This window comes from Thalassophryne amazonica, chromosome 9 (genome assembly GCF_902500255.1).
Source record: "Thalassophryne amazonica chromosome 9, fThaAma1.1, whole genome shotgun sequence".
In the NCBI taxonomy this organism is placed as follows: domain Eukaryota; kingdom Metazoa; phylum Chordata; class Actinopteri; order Batrachoidiformes; family Batrachoididae; genus Thalassophryne; species Thalassophryne amazonica.
This window is the reverse complement of record NC_047111.1, coordinates 81,494,105-81,520,947: the sequence shown is the minus strand read 5'-3', so window position 1 is coordinate 81,520,947 and position 26,843 is coordinate 81,494,105. Positions and strand designations below refer to the sequence as shown.

At 42.9% G+C, this 26,843-nt stretch overlaps 1 protein-coding gene and 1 long non-coding RNA gene across 3 annotated transcripts in view; one reads left to right on the top strand and one right to left on the bottom strand.

Moving 5' to 3' along the window:
• Positions 1-551: 551 nt before the first annotated feature.
• On the bottom strand, positions 552-17,216 carry LOC117517511. Its single transcript, XR_004562745.1, has 4 exons — positions 17,089-17,216; positions 5,662-5,667; positions 1,138-1,145; positions 552-562 (listed from the first exon to the last, which is right to left on the bottom strand). It is a non-coding gene; the product is annotated as an uncharacterized LOC117517511 (long non-coding RNA).
• il13ra2 (interleukin 13 receptor, alpha 2) overlaps positions 5,901-26,843 on the top strand; it is a 43,331-nt gene continuing 22,388 nt past the window's right edge. Inside the window, exons 1-7 of one of the 2 annotated variants that reach the window (XM_034178540.1) lie at positions 5,901-6,109; positions 6,300-6,394; positions 15,462-15,613; positions 18,677-18,833; positions 18,919-19,039; positions 26,129-26,313; positions 26,461-26,615. In XM_034178540.1, coding sequence (XP_034034431.1) covers positions 6,310-6,394; positions 15,462-15,613; positions 18,677-18,833; positions 18,919-19,039; positions 26,129-26,313; positions 26,461-26,615 — 855 coding nt within the window. In that variant the 5' untranslated portion in view covers positions 5,901-6,109; positions 6,300-6,309. Of the gene's footprint in view, positions 6,110-6,294; positions 6,395-15,461; positions 15,614-18,676; positions 18,834-18,918; positions 19,040-26,128; positions 26,314-26,460; positions 26,616-26,843 lie in introns of both variants that reach the window. The other variant, XM_034178541.1, reaches the window with a different exon arrangement.

Sequence of the window (26,843 nt, the reverse complement as noted above, 5' to 3'; positions counted from 1 at the left end):
GATCAGGATATGTCATTCAATGCGCATATTAAACAAATATGTAGGACTGCTTTTTTGCATTTGCGCAATATCTCTAAAATTAGAAAGGTCTTGTCTCAGAGTGATGCTGAAAAACTAATTCATGCATTTATTTCCTCTAGGCTGGACTATTGTAATTCATTATTATCAGGTTGTCCTAAAAGTTCCCTGAAAAGCCTTCAGTTAATTCAAAATGCTGCAGCTAGAGTACTGACGGGGACTAGAAGGAGAGAGCATATCTCACCCATATTGGCCTCTCTTCATTGGCTTCCTGTTAATTCTAGAATAGAATTTAAAATTCTTCTTCTTACGTATAAGGTTTTGAATAATCAGGTCCCATCTTATCTTAGGGACCTCATAGTACCATATCACCCCAATAGAGCGCTTCGCTCTCAGACTGCAGGCTTACTTGTAGTTCCTAGGGTTTGTAAGAGTAGAATGGGAGGCAGAGCCTTCAGCTTTCAGGCTCCTCTCCTGTGGAACCAGCTCCCAATTCGGATCAGGGAGACAGACACCCTCTCTACTTTTAAGATTAGGCTTAAAACTTTCCTTTTTGCTAAAGCTTATAGTTAGGGCTGGATCAGGTGACCCTGAACCATCCCTTAGTTATGCTGCTATAGACTTAGACTGCTGGGGGGTTCCCATGATGCACTGAGTGTTTCTTTCTCTTTTTGCTCTGTATGCACCACTCTGCATTTAATCATTAGTGATTGATCTCTGCTCCCCTCCACAGCATGTCTTTTTCCTGGTTCTCTCCCTCAGCCCCAACCAGTCCCAGAAGACTGCCCCTCCCTGAGCCTGGTTCTGCTGGAGGTTTCTTCCTGTTAAAAGGGAGTTTTTCCTTCCCACTGTCGCCAAGTGCTTGCTCACAGGGGGTCGTTTTGACAGTTGGGGTTTTTCTGTAATTATTGTATGGCTTTGGCTTGCAATATGAAGCGCCTTGGGGCAACTGTTTGTTGTGATTTGGCGCTATATAAATGAAATTGATTTGATTTGATTTGGTACCGCACTGCTCCCCAAAATCGCCAGGGCGTCCTCATCAAGCTGGCTATTTTGGCTGCTGTTCATTGTTGGACTATCCATGATGAAACCATCCGGAATATCCATATTGGGACCAACGCACATTTCTCACCTTTTCATGTTGTCGTCTGCAGACAGTTCTTGGGTTGCGCATGCTATGAAGTCATCAGTTTATGCACAGCAGGGGGGTACTGGGATACCTGTGTTGGGAAAGTGTAGTGACACGGACCCACAACAGGGGGCGTAAATGAACGGACAATAGAGGAAGTTAAATTTGAACACTTTACTGTTGTGAATGTCACAACCACACACAGCAGATTATAGAATAAATACAAGTCAATGAATGAAGGTGTCGTGTGGGCAGGCTCGACGATAGGAGACGTCCGTCTGGAGATGAACCGGAACCACACGATTTCCACCGCCACCGAACCCGAAGGATACTGGAGCCGCCAGGTCCCGAAGTCCCCAGGTGGCCATCGTCTCAGCGTGTCGGATCTGGTACTGCTGGCGGAGAACAAAGACAGTCAAGTGTGGGTGTGTGTACACCCCGTAACAATAACGGTGGGAATTCCACCTCCACCTCTAACACACACTCGTGCAGCGTCTGAGTACCACTTATCTGGTGGGAAGTAGGACGAAACAGTCGCGACCCACGCCGGTCCTCTGGGTAGACAGCTGCAACACAGTAGCTCTTGGAATCAATCAATATAATATGCAGGCAGAGAAAGTTACCTCTCAAAGAAGTACGATATCTCGGCGACGTGGTGGAGGTGTCATCCTGCTTTTATCCGGGGAGAAGTGCAGATGATCGGTGACAGCTGTCATAGTTGATGAGTGACAGCTGTCACCTCGGCTGTTCCTGTAAGGCGGCAGCGCCCCCTCGTGCCTGAAGCCCACACTTCAGGCAGGGTGCCCTCTGGTGGTGGGCCAGCAGTACCTCCTCTTCTGGCGGCCCACACAACAACCTGCCCGTTACTGCGGGACTGACTGTCCATACCTGCCTGTTACTGTGGGCAGGTATGGACAGGTAGTGTAAATATAAATCTGTGCTACCGGCCCAGCAACGCCTCAGTAAGTGATAATAATGTTAAATAATGTTCTTTGTTACCATAGTACCAGAAAATACAGTGCATCCGGTGTCAGGAGACAGCACTTCAGTCTTTCCACATTTTGTTATGTTACAGCCTTATTCCAAAATGACGTAAATTAATTTTTTCCTTCAAAATTCTACTCCCAACACCCCATAATGACAACATGAAAAACTTTTTCTTTTTTTTTCTTTTTTTTTTTTTACTAAAATCACATGTACAAAAGTATTCACAACCCTCAAGTCTTCTTAAATATTATGCCACAAGCTTGGCGCACCTATTTTTGGGCAGATTTGCCCATTCTTCTTTGCAGCACCTCTCAGGCTCCATCAGGTTGAATGGGGAGCGTTGGTGCACACAGCCATTTTCAGATCTCTCCAGAGATGTTCAATCGGATTCAGGTCTGGGCTCTGGCTGGGCCACTCAAGGACATTCACAGAGTTGTCCTGAAGCCACACCTTTTATATTTTGGCTGTGTGCTTGCGGTCATTGTCCTGCTGAAAGATTAACTGTCACCCCAGTCTGAGGTCAAGAGCACTATGGAGCAGGTTTTCATCCAGGATGTGATCCTGACTAGTTTCCCAGTTCCTGTTGCTGAAAACATCCCCACAGCATGATGCTGCCACCACCATGCTTCACTGTAGGGATGGTGCCTTGTTTCCTCCAAATATGACGCCTGGCATTCACACCAAATAGTTTAATCATTGTTTCATCAAACCAGAGAATTTTGTTTCTCATGGTCCGAGAGACCTTCAGGTGCCTTTTGACAAACTCCAGATGGGCTGCCATGTGTCTTTTACTAAGGAGTGGCTTCCGTCTGGCCACTCTACAGGCCTGATTGGTGGATTCCTGCAGAGGACTGCTGGAGCTCTGATAGAGTGACCATGAGGTTCTTGGTCACCTCCCTAACTAAGGGCCTTCTCCCCCGATTGCTCAGTTTAGAAGGGCGGCCAGCTCTAGGAAGAGTCCTGGTGCATCTGAAATTCTTCCATTTACGGATTATGGAGGCCACCGTACTCATTGGGACCTTCAAATCAGCAGAAATGTTTATGTACCCTTGTGTCTTGAGACAATCCTGTTTCAGAGGTTTATAGACAGTTCTTTAAACTTCGTGCTTGGTTTATGGTCTGACATGCACTGTCAACTGTGGGACCTTATATGTAGAGAGGTGTGTCTCTTTCCAAATCATGTCCAATCAACTGAATTTACACAGGTGAACTCCAATTAAGCTGTAGAAACATCTCAAGGTTGATCAGTGGAAACACCTGAGCTCAATTCTGAGCTTCATGGCAAAGGCTGTGAATACTTATGAACATGTGATTTCTTAGTTTTTTTTTTTAATTATTATTTTAAATAAATCTGCAAAAATCTACAAAAAAAACAAAACAAGAACCTTTTGACTTTGTCATTATGGGGTTCTGTGTGTAGAATTTTGAGGGGGAAAAATGAATTTCATTCATTTTAGAATAAGGCTGTAACAAAAAAATGGAAAAAGTGAAGCCCTGTGAATACTTTTCAGATGTACTGTATGTCAGACCTGTCCAGTTGAGCGATAATTGTTTTAAATGATTCAACTCATTTTATTACGTGTAGCCATGTATTCCACACAAAAGAAAAAACCTCTAAAAAAGTATATTCTGAAATGAAAAATTATTCTTTCATTTATTGTGGCTGCATCTGATGTTTTCCAGACTATGTACCAGACCGTCGTGGTGAAGAAAGAGCTGAGCCAGAAGATCAAACTCTTGATTTACAATACCAGTTGATTCACACTACTATGAGGATAGTAGCGTGAATCAACTGGTATCAGCTTTGGGTCATGACTGAAAGAACAAGGTCGTAGATACAAGTGGTGGAAATAAGATTTCTCCATTGAATATCTGGGCTTACACTCCAGGACAGGGTGAGAAGCCAGAATATCTGGGAGTGACTAGGAGTAGAGCTGCTTCTTCATATTGAAGAAGCAGCTGAGGTGGTTTCGGCATCTGGTCAGGATGCCCTCTTGTTGTCACCCCCCCAGGGAGGTCTTTCAGGCATGTCCAGATGGGAGAAGACTCCGGGGAAGAACCAGGACATGCTGGAGGGATTATATTTCCTAGCTGGCTTGGGAACAACTTTGGATCACCCGGGAAGCGTTACAGGACTTGGCTGAAGATAGGGAAGTGTGGAATGAGCTGCTTGGTCTACTGCCACCACGACACACACCTGGAAAAACGGCAGAAAATGAAGGTATGAAGGAATTTCAAACAATTTTAGAGTACAAATAATTATTTCCTCAAATGCTGAAAAGGTCAAAATAAATGTTTTTGTCATCTCCTTAACTGTATGATTTGCATTTTGTTTAAACAAAAATTAAAAGGTATATAAGACCATGAAAGGTATCTTCTCGGGAAAACAAGGATGCATTTGGTATATCTTCAGCAGCCATCTTTAATCTTGGTGGCCATATTGGATTTAGTATATGTGTGTGTGTACGTGCTAAAGGTGATATGAGCCAGATTTGAACCAGATTTGCTGAGTGTGGCTCGAATCTGGCTAGCTTGAGAATCATGACATCAAACATCGTCACTATGTCACTATGTTAGCGTGCCTACAGTGTCCTTTCCGATGGAGCCATTCAGTGTGGCTGCAATAGCGAGGACAGGAAATTACCTTTCTCTGCAGGGTGTGTTCTATTCCATGTGTCACACACAAACACACACAAAACTCGCCCTCACGTTAAGATTCACACACACATTCTTAACAGAATTTCAGCTTCAGCCGGATCGAGTTTGGGTGTGTTGTGGGATGAGCCAGATTTGAAAATCAGGTCTGAACGCCATGTGGGTTGAAAGCAATCTGGATTGAATCCAGCGTGAGCTGCATTGTCAACCCCAGTCTGAACAGGGTCATAGAAATATATACCCGTTACCTATACTTGTGCCTCATCACATCATGACCTTTCCAGATACGCAGCTTTCAGAAAAATATTGCAAACCTTTGTGCCGTGCCATGCACCACCACCCTACGAGTAGTAGTTATGAGCCAAAAAAGAAAGGAAGAAAGGGCGGGGGTTCGTCACAGACATTGGACACAACCTTTTTTCAACGCTCCCCTTCAGCAGATGCTACAGAGCCACATTCACCAGAACCACTAGACACGGGGACAGTTTTGTTGCCCAAACTATCCGCTTAATAAATAGCTGACCACAGACACATTTCATTCCACATCTGTAATGGTAATAAACACTTTATTGTTGTTTACACTATGTATTTTATGTTGTAACTTTTGTATTAATATTGCATATTGCTGTTTATTGTGTACTGTACATTTCACAGACAATACATTACCCAAATAATGAATGTTTATGAGTGCAAAATTCTTACCATTGCACAGAAAACATTATTTGTTTTATGTGACATCTAAATAGGTGAAGTCCACGTAATATAGATAGTTTCCTCACATCACAGAAGCATTTTTAGAAGGTACTGGAGTCATTCAATGAAAATCTACCAATCGAATGACAGGATCTATTTAGGTGTTATATCAACTCTACTATAGTCTGTTAAATTACTTGGCAGATGCATTTCATTCTGATTTTTATTCTGATTGTCCAGTCTGCTCTTTCTGTGCAGAGGTGTAAGTCTTGAATTTAGAATGTGCATGCATTGTTTTGTTAGGAAACATGAGAATGAAAAAAAGAAAAGTCAAAATCTGAATGAGGTGAAATTATTTATAATCACTACCTAGGTGTTTCTGTCCACTCTCTCTCTCTCTCTCTCCCTCTCCCTTCTTTCCCTCCCTCTTTCTCCGCTCTATATATCTCTGTGGATGTTCTCACTCACTCAGCATTTGTTAAGGAGGGGCCATTCCCACATTTCTCAGGAAACCAGACAATCACCGGTGTTAGTTTTGGATTGTTTATGAGTTCACACTTCAGTCATCTCGGTCACACTGCCTGAACTTCTTACGGAGGACAAGTCAATTTTTTTCTTTTTTCTCCAGTAAGTACCTGTTTTAAATCTGGTATCTCTGGTTGGCCTATTTTTGTGCTGTTTATTGAATTTGTTGTTTTGATGAATGTAGTGCCTGTTCAGAATTTATACCAAGCTTGTACATTGCACTGGTAATTATTTGTGTAGTATTTCATATACTTTAACCATTTTAATTCTTGACTTTATGCTGGCAGTCAAGCTTAAAGTGAATGATGGTGCGTAAATCTCTACACGCTGCACTGATGCTGTTCCTAATAAGGTGGACGGGGTCCATCCAATGCAGCGCACTTACAGGTTAGTTCGTAATGGATCATTTCTAATGCCCCTGAAACACTAGAGCACAAATGCCGTAGGGTCATTCGAATGACATTCATGTAATTCGTGCTGCATGTGAACTGCACTCGAACGCCTCGTGCTCATTCCTACAGCAGTTGGCACATTTTTGTTTCACTTGTGCTGGAAAACATTCAAACGGCGTTCAAGTTGCAGGTCATACTGCATTCTTACCGTATGAATGGACATTCGCACGTCATTTGTGCAATTCAACCTTTAGTCGAACTGCGTTCGAATTCCTCGGACAAAATCCGTATGGCATTTAATAAACCAAATTAGCATGGCCAGCAAGAATGTAGAGAACAGGCACACTACTGTCGTGCTGAATTCGAACTGGGGAGTATTCGTACAGTGGTTGTACTGCTGTCTGACTACTACCTCAAATGGCATTTGAAGTGGCATCCAAAATGGCAACTCCCCAGCATTCAAAGCAATCTGATCACATCCTTACATCTTGATTGTGCCCCCGATGAGCCGGACCCCCCACCGTGCATCCTGTTCGGGTGCATAAAGGAAATACTGTAACGTGCAAAGTCTGTGGCATGCAATCATGTGCACAAGAGGTAAACACTGCACAATCACACTAAATACACCATGTGTCACACCGAGTCAGCACATCTCTGTGACACCTTGACGTGCAGTGCCGCTGCCTGGATGAGGTCTAACAGCCATGTTAACATCATTTTACAGATACATCCTCTGACACATGAGGTGGACTGACAATGGATCTGTGATATCATGGGAAAGTGGCACACAGAGACTTTGACTCCTGCTGGAGTGGAGGGCAAGATCAGTGTTAACCACACGGGGCTTTACTCAGTCTCTTAAGCCCAATTTACACATAGACGGTAAGAGCTCCCGGAAGCGTCCCGGGAGAGTTTTTGGCCATCTTAAGGATCAAACGCCATTGTCAACGCCGGCACTAGGGGGTGTGGCTTAGTTCCGGCTTTACCGGGAATCGTCCAAAAAATTATTCAACATGTCGAATAATTCTGGGAGCGCTCCCGGAGAATTCGCGTGACGACGGAGATAATGCGAATAACGGCGTTTGATATTTTTTAATCGCCGTTTCATCCTGCCCCTCCCTGTAGTGTCGCAGTTTACACCGCCGTAATTGGCGGCCGGCGTTGTATCCCTAACCAACGGCATGTAAAACGGCGATAGAGCCCACATCGGCGTCCTCAAAGGCATTCTAACCGGCGACAGAGGCAGACAAAACGGCGGCGCTAGCGGACAGTACGTCGTTCTAAACGCTACCTCCCGGTTAACGGCGTTCCAAACGGCCGATAGGCGGCGGTCAATATAAAAATGCTAGCACGCTGCATGCAGGCCTCTCACTCGTGGCCAGCTCCAGATATTTTTGCAGAGAAGCTCCAGTATGCCTCCTAAAAGAAAATTGGCAGCGGCAAGGACTTACCAAGAGGTCTGGTTCAGAAGCAGAGGACAGCCCTGTAGTGGAGACGAGCAACACGTTGAGGAGGGGAAAAGGCTGAGAGATGAGCTCCCTCCCCCTGCAGTGACAGCTGCTTCAGCCTATTATACTCTGGGGGCGGTGCCTATATGCAAAAGTTCCTGGAGTAACGCAGGATTTGCCTGGACAAATCCAGCGATACACAGGGCATTAGCGGCAGCAGCAGAACACCGCCGTTCTCACGCGCGTCTTAACCTGCAATTGTAAAGGATAGAACTGGTTATTAACCCCTGTTGCCTGACGTGTGCTGGATGCTACGGCATCAAAACGCCGCTTTATTCAGTGGATTTAGCTGCGCATTTGCAGCTAGTACGGCGCTCAAAACAGCGAAATGCTCCGCCCCTTTCCACCGTGAAAACAGCCGGAACTACCACGAACTTCGGTCTACTTACTGCCCGCCGACAAAACCATCTATGTGTAACCTGGGCTTTACAACGGTGTAGCCTAAATACACAAGCTTTCCAGGAGCCCACCCAATTCATTAAGCAACGCTCAGAGGCACGTCTCCTCCGGTGCGCACTTTTTTTTGGGGGGGGCGACCCCGCCCCCTGTGATAAACTCATTGCCCCCTTAATATTTTTTTTCTGGCGCCGGGCCTGCTCAAAATACATGTTAAAATACTGTTCTAACCTGGATATCGAGTCAGTAAAATTAATTTACATTAAATTATGTAAGGAAAGTATTGAACTTACTGTGATACCCACACAGTCTGAAATATTAGTGTTGAAATTTACATGGCTCTGATCTGTATATATATATACATTATTATTATTATTATCTTTGACAGGATTCCAAAAAAGTTCTCCACTGTGCAGTGTGGACAAGACACCTGCAGCTGTAAACGATTTCTGATTCTATGAGCGAATGGTTTCATCAGTTTAGTTTAGTCAATCAATCAATCAATCAATTTTTTTTATATAGCGCCAAATCACAACAAACAGTTGCCCCAAGGCGCTTTATATTGTAAGGCAAGGCCATACAATAATTATGTAAAACCCCAACGGTCAAAACGACCCCCTGTGAGCAAGCACTTGGCTACAGTGGGAAGGAAAAACTCCCTTTTAACAGGAAGAAACCTCCAGCAGAACCAGGCTCAGGGAGGGGCAGTCTTCTGCTGGGACTGGTTGGGGCTGAGGGAGAGAACCAGGAAAAGGACATGCTGTGGAGGGGAGCAGAGATCGATCACTAATGATTAAATGCAGAGTGGTGCACACAGAGCAAAAAGAGAAAGAAACAGTGCATCATGGGAACCCCCCAGCAGTCTACGTCTATAGCAGCATAACTAAGGGATGGTTCAGGGTCACCTGAACCAGCCATGACAACCTGATAATAATGAATTACAATAGTCCAGCCTAGAGGAAATAAATGCATGAATTAGTTTTTCAGCATCACTCTGAGACAAGACCTTTCTGATTTTAGAGATATTGCGTAAATGCAAAAAAGCAGTCCTACATATTTGTTTAATATGCGCTTTGAATGACATATCCTGATCAAAAATGACTCCAAGATTTCTCACAGTATTACTAGAGGTCAGGGTAATGCCATCCAGAGTAAGGATCTGGTTAGACACCATGTTTCTAAGATTTGTGGGGCCAAGTACAATAACTTCAGTTTTATCTGAGTTTAAAAGCAGGAAATTAGAGGTCATCCATGTCTTTATGTCTGTAAGACAATCCTGCAGTTTAGCTAATTGGTGTGTGTCCTCTGGCTTCATGGATAGATAAAGCTGGGTATCATCTGCGTAACAATGAAAATTTAAGCAATACCGTCTAATAATACTGCCTAAGGGAAGCATATATAAAGTGAATAAAATTGGTCCTAGCACAGAACCTTGTGGAACTCCATAATTAACTTTAGTCTGTGAAGAAGATTCCCCATTTACATGAACAAATTGTAATCTATTAGACAAATATGATTCAAACCACCGCTGCGCAGTGCCTTTAATACCTATGGCATGCTCTAATCTCTGTAATAAAATTTTATGGTCAACAGTATCAAAAGCAGCACTGAGGTCTAACAGAACAAGCACAGAGATGAGTCCACTGTCCAAGGCCATAAGAAGATCATTTGTAACCTTCACTAATGCTGTTTCTGTACTATGATGAATTCTAAAACCTGACTGAAACTCTTCAAATAGACCATTCCTCTGCAGATGATCAGTTAGCTGTTTTACAACTACCCTTTCAAGAATTTTTGAGAGAAAAGGAAGGTTGGAGATTGGCCTATAATTAGCTAAGATAGCTGGGTCAAGTGATGGCTTTTTAAGTAATGGTTTAATTACTGCCACCTTAAAAGCCTGTGGTACATAGCCAACTAACAAAGATAGATTGATCATATTTAAGATCGAAGCATTAAATAATGGTAGGGCTTCCTTGAGCAGCCTGGTAGGAATGGGGTCTAATAAACATGTTGATGGTTTGGATGAAGTAACTAATGAAAATAACTCAGACAGAACAATCGGAGAGAAAGAGTCTAACCAAATACCGGCATCACTGAAAGCAGCCAAAGATAACGATACGTCTTTGGGATGGTTATGAGTAATTTTTTCTCTAATAGTTAAAATTTTGTTAGCAAAGAAAGTCATGAAGTCATTACTAGTTAAAGTTAATGGAATACTCAGCTCAATAGAGCTCTGACTCTTTGTCAGCCTGGCTACAGTGCTGAAAAGAAACCTGGGGTTGTTCTTATTTTCTTCAATTAGTGATGAGTAGAAAGATGTCCTAGCTTTACGGAGGGCTTTTTTATAGAGCAACAGACTCTTTTTCCAGGCTAAGTGAAGATCTTCTAAATTAGTGAGACGCCATTTCCTCTCCAACTTACGGGTTATCCGCTTTAAGCTACGAGTTTGTGAGTTATACCACGGAGTCAGACACTTCTGATTTAAAGCTCTCTTTTTCAGAGGAGCTACAGCATCCAAAGTTGTCTTCAATGAGGATGTAAAACTATTGACGAGATACTCTATCTCCCTTACAGAGTTTAGGTAGCTACTCTGCACTGTGTTGTTATATGGCATTAAGAAGGAATCATATCCTTAAACCTAGTTACAGCGCTTTCTGAAAGACTTCTAGTGTAATGAAACTTATTCCCTACTGCTGGGTAGTCCATCAGAGTAAATGTAAATGTTATTAAGAAATGATCATGACAGAAGGGAGTTTTCAGGGAATACTGTTAAGTCTTCTATTTCCATACCATAAGTCAGAACAAGATCTAAGATATGATTAAAGTGGTGGGTGGACTCATTTACTTTTTGAGCAAAGCCAATAGAGTCTAATAATAGATTAAATGCAGTGTTGAGGCTGTCATTCTCAGCATCTGTGTGGATGTTAAAATCGCCCACTATAATTATCTTATCTGAGCTAAGCACTAAGTCAGACAAAAGGTCTGAAAATTCACAGAGAAACTCACAGTAACGACCAGGTGGACGATAGATAATAACAAATAAAACTGGTTTTTGGGACTTCCAATTTGGATGGACAAGACTAAGAGACAAGCTTTCAAATGAATTAAAGCTCTGTCTGGGTTTTTGATTAATTAATAAGCTGGAATGGAAGATTGCTGCTAATCCTCCGCCCCGGCCCGTGCTACGAGCATTCTGACAGTTAGTGTGACTCGGGGGTGTTGACTCATTTAAACTAACATATTCATCCTGCTGTAACCAGGTTTCTGTTAGGCAGAATAAATCAATATGTTGATCAATTATTATATCATTTACCAACAGGGACTTAGAAGAGAGAGACCTAATGTTTAATAGACCACATTTAACTGTTTTAGTCTGTGGTGCAGTTGAAGGTGCTATATTATTTTTTCTTTTTGAATTTTTATGATTAAATAGATTTTTGCTGGTTATTGGTAGTCTGGGAGCAAGCACCGTCTCTACGGGGATGGGGTAATGAGGGGATGGCAGGGGGAGAGAAGCTGCAGAGAGGTGTGTAAGACTACAACTCTGCTTCCTGGTCCCAACCCTGGATAGTCACGGTTTGGAGGATTTAAGAAAATTGGCCAGATTTCTAGAAATGAGAGCTGCTCCATCCAAAGTGGGATGGATGCCGTCTCTCCTAACAAGACCAGGTTTTCCCCAGAAGCTTTGCCAATTATCTATGAAGCCCACCTCATTTTTTGGACACCACTCAGACAGCCAGCAATTCAAGGAGAACATGCGGCTAAACATGTCACTCCCGGTCCGATTGGGGAGGGGCCCAGAGAAAACTACAGAGTCCGACATTGTTTTTGCAAAGTTACACACCGATTTAATGTTAATTTTAGTGACCTCCGATTGGCGTAACCGGGTGTCATTACTGCCGACGTGAATTACAATCTTACCAAATTTACGCTTAGCCTTAGCCAGCAGTTTCAAATTTCCTTCAATGTCGCCTGCTCTGGCCCCCGGAAGACAATTGACTATGGTTGCTGGTGTCGCTAACTTCACATTTCTCAAAACAGAGTCGCCAATAACCAGAGTTTGATCCTCGGCGGGTGTGTCGCCGAGTGGGGAAAAACGGTTAGAGATGTGAACGGGTTGCCGGTGTACACGGGGCTTCTGTTTAGGGCTACGCTTCCTCCTCACAGTCATCCAGTCAGCCTGCTTTCCCGGCTGCTCGGGATCTGCCAGGGGGGAACTAACGGCGGTTAAGCTACCTTGGTCTGCACCGACTACAGGGGCCTGGCTAACTGTAGAATTTTCCACGGTGCGGAGCCGAGTCTCCAATTCGCCCAGCCTGGCCTCCAAAGCTACGAATAAGCTACACTTATTACAAGTACCGTTACTGCTAAAGGAGGCCGAGGAATAACTAAACATTTCACACCCAGAGCAGAAAAGTGCGGGAGAGACAGGAGAAGCCGCCATGCTAAATCGGCTAAGAGCTAGTAGCTACGCTAAGCTAGCGGATTCCTAAAAACACGCAAAGTGAATAATGTGTAAATAATTTATAGGTGATTCAGCAGAAGGAGTGCTTTAGTTAAGGCACGTAAAGATTACACTGGGAAACAAATCGTAATCTAGATAACTAGATCAATCTAACTGCGCAGAGTAAACAGCTAACAGATACAGAAAAACACCGCTGTGCTCCGGAACAGGAAGTGATACAATACCGCAGTGAGAGCCAACCACCAGTAGAGGCCTAAACAGTGCTGAAAGTTTCCAGCTTCCAAATTGTGCAAACATGAAGGCATAATATCCCATAATCCAGACTGACACACACAGTGCATTAATTCATTCCACATGGTCCGCATGAATTAAATCCGTTTTTTTTTTTTATATATAGTACTGAATAAATTCAGCTTTGAATAAAATTCCATTCAAGGTGGTTTCAAATCCTCAGGTTTCATACACAGGCATGACGCTTTATACATGTTTATTGCTCAAAAGTCACGGAAAAAGTAACAAGAATAACCAAAACCGTTTAATTATGGAAGGAAATGTCTCCCTTCTTCCCCCATTTGTGGTTTTGCCAACATGTGCAGCTTTCCATCATTTTGCACCTGTTTCATGACGATACTCATTGAGCGTCAGTGTGCGCTGCCCCCTGAGTTGCCCTGATCCAAAATGGCGACCACACCTCCTTGCCGGCACATGTCTCAGTGCGACTGCGGACTCTAGTCCTTATATTAACCTCTGTGGTGTTAACACACACTTACGGGGAAAAGTTCAGTAATGGCAAAACTGGCCGGTGTGGCTGATTTATTTATTTTATTTGAAATTTTCACAGAGAAGCACTACGTAAAAGCACCACCGCATTTTGGATTTGGGAGCGCAAAGAGCGCCACTTTTGGTTGTTTTGCAGTTGGTGGTGGTGATGCTTGCAAAGTTGTTTATTTTTTATTTTAAATCTAGCAACTGTGTAGCTATAAATGACTGTTCTCCACCCTTCCCTGTTGGCCAGTCAGATATCTGCTCCAAATTTCTCCAACAGTTTTATCAGCTCCAGGTTCTCATCAGTTACGGACTGCTGGAACGCCGTCTGTCCTTCTAGACCAGGGGTTGCCAAGTTCAGTCCTCGAGAGCCACCTTCCTGACAGTCTTAGTTGTCTCCCTGCTCCAACACACCTGAATCCGTAAGACTCGTTAGCAGACTTTTAATGAGCCTTTCATTGGATTCAGGTCTGTTGGAGCAGGGAGACAACTAAGAGTGTCAGGAAGGTGGCTCTTGAGGACCGAACTTGGCCACCCCTGTTCTAGACTGAAGGAGTTGATGTTGAATTTGCAGTATGTCTTGTTCTGCAGCAACAAGTGCAGCTCCTTGGTGTTGCCTTTCTTCACTGCTTCTTGGAAAACACTCTGCAGCAGGGAACATCAACACGTCCGCCTGGCTCATGATTGCAGCTCGGCTGGAAGGTGTTGGACAAAGTAATCCTGCCTGCACCCTAAAGCTGATAATAACCATCTTCCCCTGTCGAGCGTCTCTGCTCAATGCCACAGGTGGGTTAGGGTTATGAGCACACGAGCAAAAAACTTTTTTGAGTAGCACAGTTCCTGCAAGTGTCTAATCTTACTTTCACCCCTGCTGGTAATCACAGCTGTGGGTGTGCATGTCGGTGCAGATGTCCGTAATAATTCAGTCACACCTGCGCTCCACTGATGCAATGGTCAGGGGACCCTGATCTACATGTAACTGGTCCATGGGTTGGATGTCATTCGACAACCAGCAGTGTGACACGGCAGGTCTTCAAAAGAGGGGACCACAGCGCTCGCCCTGCCACGCCCCCCTGCTTGCTTTCCACCCAGACCTCAGGTAGCACGAACGGCATTGGAGGAGCATTCTGTGTATTCCTGCTGCATTCTGCCGGCATTGTGGAGTTTCCTGCTGTGTTGTTCTTTTTGATTTTATTCTGTTTTTATGTTTTCTTGGGGGAAGGTTTGTGTCTGTATTCGACCTGCACTCTGGGTAGTCGACCTGGATTCGGGAGCTGCTGCACTCCGAATTGCGTGATTCATTCGAGCTGCTTTCGTACCACATTCTGGGGTTTCGTATGTCATCCAGCTGTACAAATGTTGCTCTGACTCTGTTTGTTTTTCCAATTCCTATGATACATACGGCACTCGTGCTCTAGTGTGAAGGGGCCCTCATATTAGTCTTGGAGATTTGCCTCTTCTTGTATCCAGAGTGACAAAACAAGTCTGTAACTTTCAACAAGTGTTATTTTGGAACACACTGAAATGAAAGCATTCTACTAACAGATTCTTCCCACAATACAAAATAATTCATGCTCCTGGACTGGAGCCGAAAAAAAATTTCCTTGGAACTGATGTCACAAAGTCTTGGTCCATAAATCAACTACAAGGTGTTACTAAAGTGACACACAACACATTAATTACCTGGAATAAAAAAAAAACATGAAGGCATTTGCACCTGTCACACACAGTAACCCATATTTATTTGTTAGGATCATTTATTGGATTTCTTTGGCATTTATTCACACAGTAAACATCCATCAGCTTTAGTTCATGTAAGAAACTAAGGTGAAAACATATAACATACTTCCAGCTACTTCACTCACATCTTAATGTTTATACGACTGTCTTCTGTAAGTTTTATTTTATACTGATGTTTTCTTTTTAAGTGGATCCTCCAGAGGAACTTGTCATATTTGATCCTGGTCATCTGGGATGTCTTCAAATTCAGTGGCGCTCTCCAAGCAGCTTGAACAACATAACCGAGTGCCAAAAACGGTTTCAGCTGGAATACTATGACTCATATCAGAACCAATGGAGCGTAAGTTACACTCACATGGTCACACATCTTAAAGCGCTCTGTGTCATAAACCCGCAGCAACACGTTACTGGAAATCTGACTAAATAAGTAAATAAATGAATCACATTATCATGACATCATGTCTAATCTAAGAGCTCTTCCCCACTTGTTCTGATTCAGAAGGATATAAATGTAAAATGTTACTTTGGCCCCGGCCTCCCTTATACTTGTAATACTCGCGCCTGGAGTGCTGAGACTTTGATACTGAGATAAGTTCTCCCCGACGAAATGAAGAACGTCTCATTTAGGGGAAAAACAGCTTTGATTGGTTGTAGTATGTTGTCTGTTTTACAACGTTTGGAAAGAGGTGTCCTTTGATTTAAAATGGCAATTTGCCTTGAAGTTATTGATTGTGGAATGACCCGTCTTTCCACCTTTACGCCGCAGAGTAAATCCCGCAACACACACGGAGCGGAGGATTATTATTATTATTATTATTATTATTTTCATGAGGGACACTAACTTTAGTTTACGAACCAGAGAAGCAGGAGATATTAATGTTCCGTTCCACGGCAGAGACCCGCGTCGTCGGCTGCCTCACAAAAAAAGGCACGTTAACGATGAATGAATAAAAACTGTCTGTGTGAAGGGGTAGTTGTGTAGTAGACGTAAATGAGGAGGGAGTTTTTGTTTATTTTTTATTTCTTGCAAAACATTTTTGTCTCATTTTTATTCGCCAACAATAACACACATTTACAGTTTCAGTCAGTGTTTTTAGAACATTGATGCCGTCTCGTCATCGTCTAGTCTTAGTCATGGGAAAAAGGGTTGTTGATGAACATATTTCGTCTGACGAAATTAACATTATTAAACACTCCCAAAAACTCCACAGAGAGAAGTGGTAGGTTTCCATGAAATTTACTGAGAATCTTGTGAAACTGTGAACACAATGCTGGTGTCACAGACCAAACAGTCTGCCCCTAAAAATCGGTCTGCCTTTTGCATCTGCGCATGCGTCATTTCGGACCACAGCAGCACGTCTGACACAGAGTCTGTTCACCCAAAGCAATCAAATGGATTAATGGGATTATCAGATGATAAAGGTAAAACCTCTTCAATCATTCTAAAGTCGGTTTTAAGCAGAAATGAGGCTGTTTTAAGCGGAAACTCATCAAAATTCCGTGACGCACTGAAATAACTGACACGCAGTGAACACATAAGCTAGCAGCTAGGTTAGCTGAGGTGGTCTGATCGCTTCCGCCGCCTTTTATGATGAAATAATGCTGAATTTATGGGGAAATGATTGTTATACAAAAGCTTCAGATATCTGTCGCTAAGCTAGATGATGACTGGTGTGAAGTTTGAAGCAGAAACGAGTTGTTAATCTGTGAACGCGTCATTGGGGGGACCGATTTTTAGGGGAACCCTTCGGTCAGCGACACCGGCGTAGCTCCAGATTAATTCCAGGACTAAAAATAGACCTGAGACCTGATAACAATGCCTGCTGAAAAATAACACGAAAATGCTACGCTACATTAGCATCTTAGCAATTTAGCATCTGATGAGAACACAACTCAGCCTTACTACAGGCATAAAATAACCTGCTGATTAACCCACGGTGCTGCCAGATGACACTGATATACTTAGAAACAATGCTGTAGTGAGGAGAAGCAAAGAATTAATTTTAAACTGTGGAGCTGACATCTGATAATGCAACTAACAAATGATCTTTGCCACTGTCTGATTCAATCAAGAAATAAACACGTCAGGCAAATTAAATTGTTGGCTACAAGAGGGTGCTATATTACAGCTCCTGGGACATAAGACACAGGTTCGACCAATCAGCATCGAGCCCCACCCAAAGGCATTTCAGGGCTCTTCAGAAGTACATACCCCACTGTGGGAAACTTGCTTCACTCCTAACCAGGTTTTGAAAAGTCACTTCAGGGGTGATCCCTGCCGCCGAGACGCACACAGTTAGCAGACCCCATAAAATTGCCCGTGGAGGGGGGGAGGACACACATATAGGTCTGAATATGGGTTGAAAGCAGTGTCGCTGTAGATGCAGATACTACTACTGGTATTGTAAAGTGCGCCGCTTTGTCCTACTCTGGACTCAAACTTACAGTCCTAGGAATGAGAGACAGGTACTCTAACCACGTGACTAAAACCCACAGGCTCAGGCGTCTGTCACTAGAGCTCTTTTGGCCTTGGGGAGTGAGGTCGATTTAACTTCTGAAAGAAAAACTCAGACACTGCTATATATATAAAACATTCCTTTTTCTTCACTTTTTGTAAAGTAATAACAAATCTGATAAATTTTTCTTCATGTTTTCATTTAAAATAGAATGTGCAGCGTTCCCATTGCATTTGTATGTATGGAAATAAAAGCTGTTTAAGGATTTTGAGCTGTACTCACTTTTTAGACCTCCCGATCCACATACACCTCCCCCAGGTCCTCTGAGGGAACCCCAAGGCGTTCCCAAGCCAGCCGAGAGACGTAGTCCCTCCAGCGTGTCCTGGGTCTTCCCCGGGGCCTCCTCCCGATGGGACGTGCCCGGAACACCTCTCCAGCAAGGCGTCCAGGGGGCATCCAGAAAAGATGCCCGAGCCACCTCAACTGGCTCCTTTCGACGTGGAGGAGCAGCGGCTCGACTCTGAGCTCCTCCCGAGTGACCGAACTCCTCACCCTATCTCTAATGGAGTGCCCAGCTACCCTGCGGAGGAAACTCATCTCGGCTGCTTGTACTCGTGATCTTGTTCTTTCGGTCATGAGCCAAATCTCATGACCATAGGTGAAGATCGGAACGTAGATCGATCGGTAAATCGAGAGCTTTGCCCCCCTACTCAGCTCTCTCTTCACCACGACGGTCCGATACAGCGACCGCATCACTGCAGATGCTGCACCGATCCGTCTATCGATCTCACGCTCCATCCGCCCCTCACTCGTGAACAAGACCCCGAGATACTTAAAATCCTCCACTTGAGGCAAGGATGTATATATATATATATATATATATATACACACACTTTTATATATGATATTTATATATCTACAATAAGGTTGATTTTCTGTGTTGGCAGGCCATCAGGACACCTGAGAGTACGTACAGTGTGCAATTTGATCTGATGAATGAAATCAGAGTAAGAGTTTACACGGTACTGACTGGACCCTGCACCAATGGCTCGGTGCTCAAGAGTACAAACTATACTGAACTGGTCCAACAGCCTCCCAGTACAGGTCAGTCGGAGGTTTTTTTCAAATTAATCTAACAGTATGATCTAAATAGACTTGTTTCCAGTCTGACCTCTATTTCTATCTCTAGGCATTGCGGGTACCACAGTCCAGGGTTTTGTTTGTGTGTTCCATAACATGGAGTATTTGGAGTGCAGGTGGGATAGAAGTCCAAATATGCCTCTTGGTTCACAGCAAAACCTTTATTTCTGGTATGTTTAAGTCCATTAAAAGTCATCCTAGACCACAGTGAGTCACATCATCACAAAGGCCTCCACTGGCTACACTCACACACATCACACATCTCACCTCCTTGCACAGCACAACATTTCCATTAAACCTTGTCTGCACAAGTCATAGTGATATGGGATATGACTCACCTTATACTGTCAACAATGGCATTATCAGTGCAATTCCTAGGAACTTCCAAGATGTGGATGCGGATCCTATTTCATAACTTGTGTCAATGTCTGCCAGTCTTCCAGTCAGATTGAATACGATCTCTTGTGAAAAATCTTATCTTAAATGTAGTTAGATTAATCTTGGACACTGAGTTTATATATATACAGACATATACAACCCCTGGCAATAATTATGGAATCACCGGCCTCGGAGGATGTTCATTCAGTTGTTTAAATTTGTAGAAAAAAAGCAGATCACAGACATGACACAAAACTAAAGTCATGTCAAATGGCAACTTTCTGGCTTTAAGAAACACTATAAGAAATCAAGAAAAAAAAATTGTGGCAGTCAGTAACGGTTACTTTTTTAGACCAAGCAGAGGGAAAAAAATGTGGACTCACTCAGTTCTGAGGAATAAATTATGGAATCACTCTGTAAATTTTCATTCCCAAAACTAACACCTGCATCAAATCAGATCTGCTCGTTAGTCTGCATCTGAAAAGGAGTGATCACACCTTGGAGAACTGTTGCACCAAGTGGACTGACATGAATCATGGCTCCAACACGAGAGATGTCAACTGAAACAAAGGAGAGGATTATCAAACTCTTAAAAGAGGGTAAATCATCACGCAATGTTGCAAAAGATGTTGGTTGTTCACAGTCAGCTATGTCTAAACTCTGGACCAAATACAAACAACATGGGAAGGTTGTTAAAGGCAAACATACTGGTAGACCAAGGAAGACATCAAAGCGTCAAGACAGAAAACTTAAAGCAATATGTCTCAAAAATCGAAAATGCACAACAAAACAAATGAGGAACGAATGGGAGGAAACTGGAGTCAACGTCTGTGACCGAACTGTAAGAGACCGCCTAAAGGAAATGGGATTTACATACAGAAAAGCTAAACGAAAGCCATCATTAACACCTAAACAGAAAAAAAAACAAGGTTACAATGGGCTAAGGAAAAGCACTCGTGGACTGTGGATGACTGGATGAAAGTCATATTCAGTGATGAATCTCGAATCTGCATTGGGCAAGGTGATGATGCTGGAACTTTTGTTTGGTGCCGTTCCAATGAGATTTATAAAGATGACTGCCTGAAGAGAACATGTAAATTTCCACAGTCATTGATGATACGGGGCTACATGTCAGGTAAAGGCACTGGGGAGATGGCTGTCATTACATCATCAATAAATGCACAAGTTTACGTTGATATTTTGGACACTTTTCTTATCCCATCAATTGAAAGGATGTTTGGGGATGATGAAATCATTTTTCAAGATGATAATGCATCTTGCCATAGAGCAAAAAATGTGAAAACATTTCTTGCAAAAAGACACATAGGGTCAATGTCATGGCCTGCAAATAGTCCGGATCTTAATCCAATTGAAAATCTTTGGTGAAAGTTGAAGAAAATGGTCCATGACAAGGCTCCAACCTGCAAAGATGATCTGGCAACAGCAATCAGAGAAAGTTGGAGCCAGATTGATGAAGAGTACTGTTTGTCACTCATTAAGTCCATGCCTCAGAGACTGCAAGCTGTTATAAAAGCCAGAGGTGGTACAACAAAATACTAGTGATGTGTTGGAGCGTTCTTTTGTTTTTCATGATTCCATAATTTTTTCCTCAGGATTGAGTGATTCCATATTTTTTTCCCTCTGCTTGGTCTAAAAACGTAACTGTTACTGACTGCCACAAATTTTTTTCCTGATTTTTTTTATAGTGTTTCTTAAAGCCAGAAAGTTGCCATTTGAAATGACTTTAGTTTTGTGTCATATCTGCTTTTTTTCTACAAAATTTAACAACTGAATGAACATCCTCCAAGGCCGGTGATTCCATAATTTTTGCCAGGGTTGTATTCAGACATACTGATACATTAATCAAAAACTATTTTCTTCCATGTCCTAATATGTGTCTGTGTTAAAAATTTCATCAAAATCTGTGCAGGAATTTTGACATAATCCTGCTAACAGTAATCCTTCAAAGCCTTTATAAAGTGAATTCGGGATCTGGATCACCTCCAATATTCAGTGGAGTCTTCCATGCCCTAATATCAGTGGTGGTTACAGCTCCACTAACCCACTAACTGCTAATTAGCAAAGCTAAGATTTTTTGTTAACAGATTAGCTTTTCAGCTAACTTTGACAACCCATGCTCTCACGTGGGCCTCTATCTTAGTTTATGCCCCCCCTCATCAAAATGCAGAGAACTCTGCCATCTACTGTATGGGAGTGTAAATAGACCAACATATTCAGAACATCTCAATATAAGTGGATCACAGATCACAGGCATTGTAAAAACCAACACACAAGTTACAGTAAATTTACAGGGGGTGTCAAAATTGGCTTTTTTTTTGTTGTTGTTGTTTATTTCAGTTTCACGAAAGTATATCATTTTAAAGTACCACAATTTGCCCCATTGAGATATCCCATAATCCCTTGCACACCAGAGAGTTGCTGCAGTCAAAATAACACTGAGAAAGTACACGATGACAATTGCAAATGAACATTATACAACCAAAATGTAACTTTTATGCCTTTTATAACATTTTTAAGAGATTGCTGCAAACACAAACTGAATTTCAAACATTTTATATATTATTCTGGAACAAACAGTGCTGTAAAGGACAATAAGCAGGATCTTAAAGAGCAAACTTCAGTTTCCTCCAGAATGACATGAACATGAAGGAACTGCGGCTCACAGTGATTCCCTGCCCATTGTAAATAACGGTGAAACAACCTGAGCTTCTCACAGGTTTACATTAAACAAACATAATAACAACATCTAAAAACCCAGATCATATATTCACAGGAGTTTATGCACAATATACAAAGAGTTTTATGTTGGGATGACGTTAATGCAGTTGTTCGTGTGCAGCGGTTAAATTGCAGCCTGATCAGACAGTCTCACTGCAAACTCTGACATTTTTTTGACATTTTGCGGAATTTGAAACCTCAATACCGCATACAAATTACAGTTGGTCTATTTACACTCCCATTCAGTGTTCTGTGCATTTTTTTTTTGGGGGGGGGGGGGGGGGGGGGGGTTTGGGTGATGAGAGCAGGTCATTTGAATTTTCCCATAATGCATTTCGGCACATGTCTGTTTAACGTCAAACCTTCAGAATGCTTTTTGGTTAGTTTAGCTGTGTCCACCACTGCCTAATATCTATCTGTGGTGCAAATTTGGTGAGACTCTGTGAAGTACTTTTGATGTAATCCTTCAAAGCCTATATAAAGTGAAATTTTGATCCAGAATGTGGATCGAGATCACCTTCAAAATTTAATGGCATCTTCCATGGCCTAATATACACTCAACAAAAATACAAACGCAACACTTTTGGTTTTGCTCCCATTTTGTATGAGATGAACTCAAAGATCTAAAACTTTTTCCACATACACAATATCACCATTTCCCTCAAATATTGTTCACAAACCAGTCTAAATCTGTGATAGTGAGCACTTCTCCTTTGCTGAGATAATCCATCCCACCTCACAGGTGTGCCATATCAAGATGCTGATTAGACACCATGATTAGTGCACAGGTGTGCCTTAGACTGCCCACAAAAAAAGGCCACTCTGACAGGTGCAGTTTTGTTTTATTTGGGGGGGGGATACCAGTCAGTATCTGGTGTGACCACCATTTGCCTCATGCAGTGCAAAACATCTCCTTCGCATAGAGTTGATCAGGTTGTCAATTGTGGCCTGTGGAATGTCGGTCCACTCCTCTTCAATGGCTGTGCGAAGTTGCTGGATATTGGCAGGAACTGGTACACGTTGTCGTATACGCCGGTCCAGAGCATCCCAAACATGCTCAATGGGTGACATGTCCGGTGAGTATGCCGGCCATGCAAGAACTGGGACATTTTTAGCTTCCAAGAATTGTGTACAGATCCTTGCAACATGGGGCCATGCATTATCCTGCTGCAACATGAGGTGATGTTCTTGGATGTATGGCACAACAATGGGCCTCAGGATCTCGTCACGGTATCTCTGTGCATTCAAAATGCCATCAATAAAATGCACCTGTGTTCTTCGTCCATAACAGACTCCTGCCATACCATAACCCCACCGCCACCATGGGCCACTCGATCCACAACATTAACATCAGAAAACCGCTCACCCACACAACGCCACACACGCTGTCTGCCATCTGCCCTGAACAGTGTGAACCGGGATTCATCCGTGAAGAGAACACCTCTCCAATGTGCCAAACGCCAGCGAATGTGAGCATTTGCCCACTCAAGTCGGTTACGACGACGAACTGGAGTCAGGTCGAGACCCCGATGAGGACGAAGAGCATGCAGATGAGCTTCCCTGAGACGGTTTCTGACAGTTTGTGCAGAAATTCTTTGGTTATGCAAACCGATTGTTTCAGCAGCTGTCCGAGTGGCTGGTCTCAGACAATCTTGGAGGTGAACATGCTGGATGTGGAGGTCCTGGGCTGGTGTGGTTACACATGGTCTGCGGTTGTGAGGCTGGTTGGATGTACTGCCAAATTCTCTGAAATGCCTTTGGAGACGGCTTATGGTAGAGAAATGAACATTCAATACATGAGCAACAGCTCTGGTTGACATTCCTGCTGTCAGCATGCCAATTGCACGCTCCCTCAAATCTTGCGACATCTGTGGCATTGTGCTGTGTGATAAAACTGCACCTTTCAGAGTGACCTTTTTTTGTGGGCAGTCTAAGGCACACCTGTGCACTAATCATGGTGTCTAATCAGCATCTTGATATGGCACACCTGTGAGGTGGGATGGATTATCTCAGCAAAGGAGAAGTGCTCACTCTTACAGATTTAGACTGGTTTGTGGACAATATTTGAGGGAAATGGTGATATTGTGTATGTGGAAAAAGTTTTAGATCTTTGAGTTAATCTCATACAAAATGGGAGCAAAACCAAAAGTGTTGCATTTATATTTTTGTTGAGTGTATATCTGTGGTGAAAATTTTGTGAGAGTCCGTACAGCAGTTTTGACTTAATCCTGCTAACAGTAATCCTTCAAAGCCTGTATAAAATGAAACCTGATCCAGAATCCAGATCCAGATCACCTCCAAAATGTAATGGAGTCTTCCTTGGCCTAATATTTATCTGTAGTGAAACTTTTGTCAAAATCCGCACAGTAGTTTTGACATAATCCCGCTAACAGTCGGACAGACAAATAAAAAAATAAACGCCAATGATTTTATTACATCCTTGGTGGGACGCAAAAAAAACCATGCTCCCATATCAATTATTTCATTCAGGACCTAGATTTTTCAAAAATCCAAGATAAGAAATACTATATGGTTGCCACATTTTTAGAAACCCATAAGCCCTCCCTCTTATACTGAACTCGATTTTTTCAAGTTGTAAGAAAAGAAAAGAAAAATCTTATGGCCGTTGTACGCCAGGTCTTCCCTCTTACATGCCTCACGAATCACCAGATCTTTCATTTGATAGTGATGAAAATGCAGTATAACTGGAGCTGGTTTAGGAGCTAAGCTCCGGTGCACCATGTCCAATTCTGGCGGTGAAGCGAGCACCTCCATTCCAAAAACATCGATCAGGAGTTGGGAGGAAAAAACTGAATGATGCGGACCCTTGATAGCTTTAGATAAACCCACAATCTGAACATTCCGGTGTCTGCTGCATCCCTCCAGGTCTGCCACCTTGGATATTAACCACTAGTTGTCTCTTCGTAGTGCAGTGAATTTGGCTTTGAGCTGGTCCAAACATTGGTCAAAATCGGTGTGCGTGGATTCAAGAGAATTAATGTGTAAACCGCGGCCACACACTGCACATTGGATGCAGTCCAGCATGGACAACAAACTTTCAAAAGAAGGCGTAAAGTCCGCTGACAGTGCAGCTCTTTCGTCTTCCAACAAAAGTCTAATCTCCGCAATAGTTTCAGGTGCCACAAGCAACGAAGTTTCTCTGTCTTGTTTTTCTGTACTCTTTGACTTGGACATTTTACAGATGGTCAAAAAGCGGTAAATATGAAAAATAAAAATAAAAATGGAATTCCAAACAAAAAGTGTGAGGTTTACAAGGCAGAAAATTGAAAAGTGCAGCGGAGCGAGCCGAATACACCTCTGCTCACTAAATACCATACCTAAAGTCGCTACTTCAGAATTTAACATGAAAGTCCTTACTCGACTCAATACTATGCTCAGGGATCTTGGACTCAAAATCAGTCCATGTAGCTGGATCCTAAATTTGCTCTCAAATCTATACCAGGCAGCAAGGATATACTCCAATGCTTCTGCCTCAATGACTCTCAACACAGGAGTGCCTCAGGTTTGTATCCTGAGCCCCTTCCTTTTCTCCCTGTATTCCTACAACAGCAATCAGCAGGTCAACTGTAGAAAGCAACTTGTGCTACCTCAGATCTGCTGTAGTGACCCAGAGTGAGAGAAGAGAGAAGCCAAGGGGATTTGACTTACAGTTGAAAAAGTTTGGCATGGGGCCAAAGATCCTGATGGGATGCATCACTGTGTGGTATCAAAACTGTAGATCTTTCAGCCATAAAGAGCGGAAGAGCACAAAACAAACAGCCAAGTGCGTCAGTGGACGTGAGCTTCCCTCCATCCAGGTTTTATACAAAGGAATGGTGTTAGTGTCCAGTCACCTCAAATGTGGGCAGTTTAAGCTAGTGCCATCTGACAAATGGTATCACTACCTGTAGACCTAGACTTGCAGGCTCTGGGACAGTGTTGGATGTGGTGATGTCCGGTGCCAACGTACATATATACTCCCAGACCTGACTCAGATTGGATATTTATCTCTGCTGCCTGGCTGCGTGTGGCATGTTACACACGTACAACTGGACACAGCTATGCATATGCAAACATACACAAATATGCAAACACCTGATTCACATCACATGGTGTTTATATTATGATTGTTTCTTACCCAGGCACAGGGAACTGAAGCAAACTGAGGAATGTCCCAAATATATCATGTCAAATGGGCACAGGATCGGCTGCAACTTTACAGGAAAAGCACTGCCTGATTTCACGGATATCAACGTCTGTGTGAATGGTTCCTCTCCTCAAGGGCCCCTGAAACCAACCTTCTTTTGTGTGCAAATCCAAAACCAAGGTACCTGCATGTATGTAAGGTAGAGCACTGTGCACACAATCTGGTGAACCAGACCAAGTATTCACTCGACGGAACAGTTGTTGCAAGCACACTGCATGAGGGTGAATCTGTGCTGATCCCGTCACTGCTTTCTTAATGTTGATGTAGTGAAACCTGACATCTCAGAAAAAGTATGGCTGCAAAAAGGTCCTCAATCTCAACTGGAAGTTCTTTGGGAGAGTCCTGCTGGGAGGATTCCTGGACGCTGCCTAGAATGGGAAGTGGAACACAATGAAATGGGATCTGACAAAAACATTCTCTTGGTAAGCATTACGTAACTCCCCTGCTGAAATAACTAAGTACATTTACTCAAGTATGGCACTCAAATACAAATGTGAAATACTTGTACTTTCAGTATTTTTATTGTTTCCTACTTCATACTTCCATTCCACTATATCTCAGAGGCAAATATTGTCATTTTTACTCCATTACAATGATCTGACAACTTTAGTTACAAGTTACTTTGGAAATTTAGATTAACAATACAAATA